The 10,000-nt window shown below is 47.7% G+C and overlaps 1 protein-coding gene across 1 annotated transcript in view; it reads right to left on the bottom strand.

Annotated features, from left to right (window-relative positions):
• Positions 1-6,806: 6,806 nt before the first annotated feature.
• Positions 6,807-10,000, bottom strand: part of epha8 (eph receptor A8) — a 32,269-nt gene continuing 29,075 nt past the window's right edge. The window contains exons 7-10 of the mRNA XM_003973762.2: positions 9,321-9,492; positions 8,735-8,925; positions 8,194-8,352; positions 6,807-8,097 (exon numbers count right to left, since the gene is read on the bottom strand). Of these exons, the coding sequence (XP_003973811.2) occupies positions 7,983-8,097; positions 8,194-8,352; positions 8,735-8,925; positions 9,321-9,492 (637 nt within the window). The 3' untranslated portion in view covers positions 6,807-7,982. The remainder of the gene's footprint in view (positions 8,098-8,193; positions 8,353-8,734; positions 8,926-9,320; positions 9,493-10,000) is intronic.

Below are 10,000 nucleotides of genomic sequence, written 5' to 3'. Positions count from 1 at the left end.
CGAGTCTGAAGCTACGGGTCTGAAGCTACGGGTCTGAAGCTACGAGTCTGAAGCTACGGGTCTGAAGCTACGGGTCCGAAGCTACGGGTCATGTGACTTTTCCAGCAGAAAAGAGACAAGCGGAAGGTCGCGGACGCCGCCGAGCTCTGTTGGTCGTGAGCCGGCGAGGAGCCCGAAGCTTTTATCAATGTCACACAAGGTCGTACAAATATGTGCGACATGAAAAGCACCTGGAATAACACCTAAAGTCACCCCCAGCTTCTTTCTGCTGATGCCTCCCCCACTTTCTCCCCTTTTATCTGTCCCCTCAAAGCATGCCGCCCCCCCCCCGCCGCCTCAGCACCGCCCCCCTCGGCTGCGTCGCGGGCGCTTTCATTATTATCAATCATTATCACCGCGTTAATTCCAGAGTCTTATCTGCCTAAATTAAAATGTGTAGTTTTGTCTGTTTATGCTGACATCCTCGGGCTGCACTTGGATGGAGCTCATTTCTGTCTCGCTCCACTCGGCGCTGAAATAAACTGCTTTTTTTTGAGGGGGGGGGGCGGCTAGCGCTAGCGTAGCTTGCATCAGCCCCGTGAAAGCTAATAGGGGTATCAGCAGTTGCCTCCATCTGAAAAACATCAAAGCAAAAATTCCCTCAGAACACAGAATCTGGGTGCACGTAGCGGGCACACGTGCAGCTCACACACCCAGACATGCACACACACGCAAGTACACACAACATGGGTGCACGCAGCGGGCACGAGCCGAGGCGTCCTGTGTTCACACTGAATTTCCATATATGATAATGACGGCACACACACACGCACACACACACACACACACACGCACACACACGCACACACACACACACACACACACACACACACACACACTGCAGCCTGAGGTTTGTGGCTGTTTCCCACCATTGATCTGAATCAGCTGTTCGACGCAGGTGATGAACTGATGTTTAACACCTGATGACTTAGCTCAGGTCTCTTCTGCTGAAGCTGAAGCTGGGAACTGGGAACTGGGAACTGGGAACTAGGAACTAAGAAATGGGAACTGGGAACTGGGAACTGGGAACTAGGAACTAGGAACTAGGAAATGGGAACTGGGAACTGGGAACTGGGAACTGGGAACTGGGAACTAGGAAATGGGAACTGGGAAATGGGAACTGGGAACTAGGAAATTGGAACTGGGAACTAGGAAATTGGAACTGGGAGCTGGGAACTGGGAGCTGGGAGCTGGGAACTGGGAGCTGGGAACTGGGAACTGGGAGCTGGGAACTGGGGGCTGGGAGCTGGGAGCTGGGAACTGGGAGCTGGGAACTGGGAGCTGGGAGCTGGGAACTGGGAGCTGGGAACTGGGAGCTGGGAGCTGGGAACTGGGAGCTGGGAGCTGGGAGCTGGGAGCTGGGAACTGGGAGCTGGGAACTGGGAACTGGGAGCTGGGAACTGGGAATTGGGGGCTGGGAACTGGGAACTGCGACCTGGGAACTGGGAGCTGGGAACTGGGACCTGGGACCTGGGTCAGGATCTCCCGTTCCGTCCCAGCTGCTCTCCAACCACAGACGCGTGGGGCAGGAGCGGCGTGATGGCGAGCGGTGGCCCAGTTGCTGCTGTGAGCAACAGAACCCGTTCGGACCGTCAAAGAACCGTAACGATCGTTAGCGTCTGAAGGATTCATCCGACGACATCAAACAAACGTCGTTAACGTGCACAGACTGAGGTTAATATCTGTCACGCGCGCGTTCCGGCAGCAGTGATCCGGTCCCATTTACACGCGCGCTGACTGGAATTCCCTGACAGTGTGTCAAAAGCGTCATCATTAAACCACCCGTTGCCAGGGTTACGCATCGTTAATGTTCAGCCTTTTAATTAAATCAGTTTTACACATCAGCTTCAGCCGGATTTTCCTCAGAAAATTAGAATTGATGGACTTTTGTATGAATAGAAACAGTTGAAAATAAATCATGAAACTATTTTAGTGGCAGAAACAACTTTTCAAACTTCTAAATATGATCGTGATGGAAGCAAACGTGGATTTCTGCTGATTTTCTCAGCGGTTTTGTCCAATAATTGATGAAATCTTGCGTTTCAGATTTGGTGACGCTGTGATTCTCGCTGTTGTTCCTAAACGTGTGAGGAGCCTTTGATGAGAGCAGAGCTGCAGCCCAAACGGCTCAGCAGGGGCTCCGCTTCCCTAAACCTGATTTAGAAATTGGGCTGGTTTCTGTGGGACGGCCAAGAGTTGATCCACTTTCTTCTCTTTATTGATCACATGATGACGAACATCAAAGACGAGGGGGAGGGGACGCCGAGGAAAGGAAAGAGGAGTGAGGAGACAAGAAGGTCTGCACCACTACCTCTTCATCTTCATCATCTTCATCACCATCATCATCATCACCATCATCATCATCATCAAATAATTTCTTATTTTCATATTTTTAATATCTTTAATTTAATATCACACATTTATATCCATCAAATAAAAGTATCTAAATTTTTTATATTGTTTTGAATCATCTTTCAATAAAAATTTAAATGTCCACAAACATTTAACTGATTTTTAAATGTCATAATTTAATATTTGTTCACTCGTCCTTTGTTTTCAGTTTGAGGTACATTTATAAAATGTCCTAAAAAGAAATAAACTTTATTGGTATTTTATTATAATATCGCAAGAAAACTTCATCATAAACATCCAGAATGTTCCTCAAACACGCCGTCCTGTCACCTGACGTGATCCATGTTAACGTGATCCATGTTAACGTGATCCACTTTAACGTGATCCATGTTAACGTGATCCACTTTAACGTGATCCACTTTAACGTGATCCATGTTAACGTGATCCGTGTTAAAGTGATCCACTTTAACGTGATCCATGTTAACGTGATCCATGATAACGTGATCCACTTTAACATGATCCACTTTAACGTGATCCACTTTAACGTGATCCATGTTAACGTGATCCACTTTAACGTGATCCACTTTAACGTGATCAGTGTTAAAGTGATCCACTTTAACGTGATCCATGTTAACGTGATCCACTTTAACGTGATCCACGATAACGTGATCCACTTTAATCAGAAGATCACAAACACCTGAGAACGTTCCTCATGTTCTCCTGGAGGAACCAGAACCTTAATTCCTCCTTTAGATCAAAGTCTGCAGTAAAATTCTCAGTGAGGAATTCTTCATTTTTCTCTGAAGGTTTTTTTTTTTAAAGGATCTGAAAGATTTTCTCGATTTTGTTGGCGAGCGAACGGACGAACGTCCCCAGAGACGATTCTGGTTGGCTCACCGTTGTTTAGGTGGAGAAATGTTGTGGTGGGATTACAACATCTCCCTCCTCACACACACACACACACACACACACACACACACACACACACACACACACACACACAGTTCTAAGCCTTTATTGTGACTTGAAGGTTCCTGTTGCTCTTTTATGTGCTTCAGTGTTCTAATCCAAAGACAGAGCGGACCATCACATCACCGCAGTCAATCGGAGGACGCCGTCAGCGTCCGGTAACCGCGGGCAGAACTCGCCGTCGCCATGGGGACGGGGCAGGGGGCTGATAATTGGGCGGGGGACAGGGTGGCAACAAAGCAACGCGGCCTCAGTGATGAGATTAATGATGTTGTTTTAGGTCCTTTTTCACCGAGGAGGGGGCAGGATTATCTGCTGCAGCCCCCCCACCCCGAGGTGACAGGAAGGACACTTGTGCAGACGGGTCAGAACCGGGTCAGAGCGGAGAACAGGGAGGGGGAGCAGCTGGTGAAATGAGTCCGTTTCCCTTAATCACACAGTTCAGCAGCATTTTCACTTATTTTCGATTTATTTTATTTTCAAATGTATTTATTTATTTTTTCAACGGTCTGTCCGAAGCACGTCACCATCGTTAGCGGGTTGAACTTGTGCAGGGGGGGGGGGTCGTGAAGGTCAAAGAGAACCCCAGCAGAGGTCAGTGGATCATTTTTATATTTTATTAAAATAATGCAAATATTCACGTTACAGAAGGTCAGAACACGCAGGAGACGAGCACGAGTCCGCGGGGGCAGGTAGGGAGGGGGGGTTAAATGGACCAGGAAGTGGGAGGAAACCTTGGGAGAAACAGGTTTTCCTCATTTCTACCTCATCTGAGTTGTAATATAATTAAAATAAATGTCACAGGAGACGAGCTTGAAGTCTCGATGGAAGATGGAAATATTGATCATTAAACTCGTTAATGATGCTAATGGTGCTAAAGTTGGCGTCACCAGTGCTGCTCAGCCTCCTCCTGTATGTTGCTGTGCTGATTGACAGCTGTCAGTCAGAGTGGATGACAGCAACATCTGGAACATGTGGGAACCTGTGATGATTGCAGACGAGGGTTCCTGCTGCGGAGGAACGCTGGCGTGTCACCTGAGGAGGCCGACGCACTCGCGTTTCAGCTCTAACACATCAGCTCCAAACGCAGTTTTATTGTACGAGTTCGCTAACACAACAAGAGTGAGCAGACATTTTCCTCTGTCGTCTTTATCACCTTAAATAAAATGGAAGTCTTGAGAGGTGATCCTACTGTTGCGTTCAGGAACACGTGTGTGGAAACAGAAAAAGCACTTTTGCAGTCACATACAGACAAACGTTCCTTTATTGTGTATTTATGGACAGTTTGTACATTTATCATTAGCGACAGACGGTTGATCAGCTGTAATAAAAACTTGTATTATCTGGGAAACGAATGACCATGAATAAATAATGACGTGAATAAAGCGGGGTTTTTTTTTCTCCTCCCCCCCGTGACCGAACTTGGCTGAATGCATTAAAAATCATCTAGCAAAAACCGATTGGGGCTTTATAAAATCTGGATTTTTCACTTCAAGTCCAGTGTTGAGAAGCATCCTAGAAAATAAGGAGAACACATCTTTTGAAAGCGAGTGTGAAATGCCACAACGATACATCGTTTTCTAGTAAAAACAGACATCGATCATCTAGAGGGGGCTTCTGGGGGGCTCAGAATGAGGAGAGGATGGAGTCGTCATACAAACATTCTACTTTACATGTTCTTCTCTACCGCTTCAGCAACACTGAGGCAACCAGTGTCCTGACATGAACTCAGAAGTAACACTTTATTTTACAGTCCGTGTAGCTTATATGAACTATAGTCCCCAAATGCACGTGTTACATGTCATTTATTGCACTAAATCGTCGTGGCCACACTGAGGCCAAACACCCAATTCTTGAGAGGAATCTTCCCCATCAAACTGCTACAAATCAAACGTGTTAATTAGAACTGCGCATCCATCACCCTTTATTGATGATGGATGATTGATTACTATGCTTTAAACCTTGTGTGAGGAACTCGTGAGCTGTCAGACGTGCAGCGGGGGCCCCAAACGCCCCCCCCCTTAACTGCCACCGCGCCCCTCACGCCCCACCATGTCCCATAATTCACTGCATGCAGCTCAAAGCAGAGAGGTAGCAAAGCGGGTGAGTTCAAACGTTTAAAAATGGAGAGAAAATCCAAAATTAGGGTGAGAATGAGTGACGTGAGGGCGTGATGGGCGGGGCCTGGGGGGCCTCGGTCGGCGGGGGCCCCTTAAGAGGAACATCCTCCCAAACAGGCTGTTTACTGAAGTCTGCATTTTTGTTCTGACTAAAAAATGCTGAGAAGAGCAGAGTTTTGGATCTGAAACAGGAAACGCGCAGCATGATGTGCGTCACGAAAACGTGTTCCGGAGAAACAAAACCAGCGTTTTAGTGCCTAAAGTGCCGATAAACTCTTGAATAAAATAGTTTTTATAATTTTATAAACTTTTTGTGAGAGTTTCAGGTGTCTTTTTCATTAAAGTTGAGTGATGAAGATCCCGACAGAATCGGACGTGTCAGGTGAGAAGGCCACGCCCCCCGATGAAAGTACACTCTTAGAAATAAAGGTGACGTTCGTGGTGACGTTCAAAACTCACCTTTGTTGCTTTAAATCCTCCAAGAAACAAAAACCAGGATCTAACCTAAACCAGCTGAACCTTCTCAGTTGGACCCAGAACCCAGAAAAATGTTTTTATTTCGGATTTTTTTCTGGAACCTGTGAAGAACCTGTGAAATATATCGTGTAGCCATGCATCATTTTTTATAAACAGTGCTTAGAATACTGATGGAAATAAATTTTAATGAGTAAAAAAAAAAAAAAAAAAAAAATTCTGGGCAAACAGGTCAGGGGTTCTGAATGGAACCGTTTTGGTCCAGAAAGCCCCTCTTGGGTGCAATTGGTTCTGAGTAGAACCTCAGAACTTCTATATGAGTGTACTCATAGTCGTCCCATTATTACGGTAAACAGCTGTTTACTTTTAAATATATATTATTAAACAACAATGTCTCATTATATTATAGAAAAAATCTCTTTATCTGCAGATATTTTCTCTCCACACGTGAATCCTTTTTGATTTTTAGGTGAACTGTCCCTTTAAAGAAAGATCCATTTATTAGCTTTAATTTAATTTAATTTAATTTAATTTAATTTAAAATATATCTCTGCTAAATTTAAAGGTGCAGTTTGTACAGTGCAGACAGAAGCAGGGGTCAGAGTTCACAGCTCTGCTCTGAATCAGTAAATACCTCGGACTGTAATTATCTTTGGTTGTCGCCATGGCAACTGAGCGCTTCGCCGATGTTGGCCTGGATCCTGACTGTGTGACAGGATCCCTGAGAGCAGAATCGGTAGCTGAACATGGCTGGAGGTCAGAGGGGGGACGGACCTGGAGTCTGAGGTCAGCACAGGGGCGAGTCCCTGCCGCTCAGACCAGAATGACACCCCCACCCCGCCCCCGCCCCCGCCCCCGCCCCCGCCACCGCCACCTCCAACACTGGGAACATACTGTCGCTGCTCACTCAGAGAATCCATGATTTCCTTTGGACTCCCTGAAATCAGGAGGAATTTCTCTGCTTTGTTGGCTCAGTCGAAGCTGCCGATGTTTTCGAGCTCATAACACAGTCAAAATCTGTTGTTTCTTCCATAAATGCTTATTTCACAACCTCTGTCTTTAGCTTAAACTAACAAAAATCTGCTACAAATTGCACCTTTAAACTTAATCATACAGTTTTAGATAAAATTTGCCTTAGAATGTATAAATAAGTAGAAATGAAATCAGGCTGCAGATGCAGATGGTGGATGATGGAGGAACCTGTTGCCAGTGATGTGTGTGTTCTGCCATCAGCTATGTGTCTTTTAATGCTATTTTTAGACTCTTTTATAGTGTGTGCTCTGGCCTTCGCCTCTGTAAACCTGCCTAACAGCTAATTTTGTAACGTTGTGGCTCCAGTTGCGGCACAGCTGCAGAGTCTTTACAACACAGAGAGATTGTAGAATAAAGTGCACTTGAACTAATCGGACACGTCTCCCGGCTACAGAAGTTGTGCGCCGCGCAGCGTCAAACTGGGCGGAGGGCCGGGGGGGCCCCCGGGGTCATTCATCACGGGTGGACAGCGGAGGCTTGTGCCTGGTGTTGGTATTAATAGCCTTGGGTGAAATAGGTCTTCTCCGCCGTGGAGACGATCTGGCAACTGGGGTGAGCCCTGTCTCGCTGCTCCCGACCGGGGCGCCGTTCTCAGGCTGCTCGTGAGCGTCGTCCTCCTTCACCAACAACCTCCCGTTAGCTCGCGTGTGCTCGTCCAACTGCCCCGTCCTGGAAATGATAATTCTCCCACAGATTCCCTGACCGATAAATTATTTCTTTGCCGATAATAAAATGAAGCTAATTTGTGGTATTTAAGGCAGTCCTTCCAGTTACAAAACAAAAAATAAAAATAACAATTTGTTGGGGGAAAAAAAATCAAATATGAAAGGGCAGACTGTAAAGAATGTGTACTTGCTCTGTAGTTAAAACCTTCACATTATGTTCTCCTCAAAGAAAAAGTCTTGCAAAGTTCTCCTGCCTTTATCGGATGACCTTGAATTCCACACGGTCCTTTAAGGACCTTCTAGAAGCGTCGGAGGAAGGAGACCTCAGTGGTTATACGTGCACGGACGGCACGCTCTTGTTGAGGACCTGTGCCCTCATCATCTGAACGCTGGTCATGATCTTCTTCTGGTGGCCCATCAACGTCACACCGAGTCTCTGGATGTCTCTGCAAGACACGTGCACAGAAAAACCTCCTAAATTCAGCCGACGGGCCACAGAAAACAACGGTCAGCAGCAGTTTGGGTCAGCTTTGCTAACTCACCCCTGGTTCATCCCTATGACGTGTCCCAGTGTGTGATACCCTCCTGCTGCAAAGTGATCTTTGTAGCGGCTCATCTTGATGGTGTCCAGCCACTCGTTGACGGAGTTACAGCTGCTCAGGTCGGGCATGGCTCTCTCCATCAGGGGGGGGCTGTTTAAACTGAAGGGGTGAGGAAAATGAATGGGGGGATAAACGTTATTTGGAGGGAGTCTGAAGATGAGAAAAGACTCAAAAGTGAGGAAGGAGCGCGGCGGCCGAGCGGAGGGACGTCTGTAATGCTAGTAGCCCGGGCAGAAAATCAATATCAGTTAAAATGATGGAGGGGGGGGGCTGCTGTGGTGGCAGGACGCTGCTTTGGGTAGATGAATACATGGAGCAACACCCCCCCCCCCTCTCTCTGAGCCGCACAGGTCCAGAGCAGAGTCACTTCCACAGGAGCCCGTTACTCTGCAGCTTCGCCTTCTGACGACGTGAACGAAAAGTTGAAGAAATGTTGGAGAACTGTCCCAAAGAGCTGCCAGCCCGCCGTGACCCCACCCACCTGCGGAGCGTGTCCATCGACTTCAGGTTCTCTGGATTGCGGATTAGCTTGTCAAGAACGGTGACGATCTGGCAGAAGCGGGGCCTCTCGTTGCGATCCTTCTGCCAGCAGTCCAGCATGAGCGTGTGCAGAGCGGCAGGGCAGCCCATGGGGGCGGGCAGCCTGTAGCCCTCCTCCACAGATTTAATCACCTGCCCATGTCAAGCAGAACTACAGATTACAATATTACGGACACATAAAACCTCCCTGAATCCCTCATGAACGTGGAGAAGTTGCTCCTCAATAGCCCAGAGAAGCTAACGGGGTTAAATCCTTCCTGCCGAGCGGTCCACTCTTGCACGCGGAGCCCCAGAGTGCGACAGCGAGCGCATCACTTAGCCCGTTAAATTAATTACAGCAAAGTCAATATGCACTGTCAAACATTTGACTGCAATTTATTGATTAACGCCACAGCGTCAGTCATGTTGGGAAAAGACTGCTGGCATCAGTGTTCCAAGGAATACACACGAAAACTGGAAAAGACCCTCAAGTAAACAGGATGCTGCACCTGGAAACACACAACTCAGCCTAAAAACACACAACTCACGTCTCTGTTGGTGAGATTCCAGTATGGCCGCTCTCCGTACGAGGTCACCTCCCACATGACCACCGCGTAGCTCCACACGTCGCTGGAGGACGAGAACTTCCTGAAGGCGATGGCCTCCGGGGCCGTCCAGCGGATCGGAATCTTCCCGCCCTGTCGGAGACATGCAGATGTTCTATTTTATTCCATCCCTGCTGTTTTCATGCAAAGTTCTCCGCCATCTTCAAAGACTCGCGAGCCTCCGCCGTGGTCCGCTCAGAGCGGGAACAGTCTGCAGGGCTTCACCTCGCCACTCAGGACGCCGCTCGGAGACCCGGGACAGGACTGAGCCTCATCTCTTGCTGTAATTATCATTTTCTGTCCGTGTCTCTGTCCAATAACTGTTACAAAGACACACTAACAAGCAGGCTGCAGGTTCCTATCCTTGCAGGAGACACCTCCATGGGGTACAAGAGGTGAGACAGTTTAGAGGACGAAGGTGTGGAGGCAGACAGGAAGTAGGGAAAGCTCAGCAGGAAGCAGCTGCTGTGCCGAGCTCCTTCTAGAATCATCTGAAAACCAAGTGGACCCTCGACATCTCTTACAAACTGCCACACGTCTCACGACTCTTTTAACTTCTTCAAAGTGACTTTGCTGTCCCTCCCCACCAGTGAGGCGGCTCCGCTCTCAGCATTCAGATGCAG

This window comes from Takifugu rubripes, chromosome 19 (assembly GCF_901000725.2).
Source record: "Takifugu rubripes chromosome 19, fTakRub1.2, whole genome shotgun sequence".
Taxonomy (NCBI): Eukaryota; Metazoa; Chordata; class Actinopteri; order Tetraodontiformes; family Tetraodontidae; genus Takifugu; species Takifugu rubripes.
The sequence above is the reverse complement of the archived record's forward strand: the minus strand, read 5'-3'. Positions and strand labels throughout refer to the sequence as shown.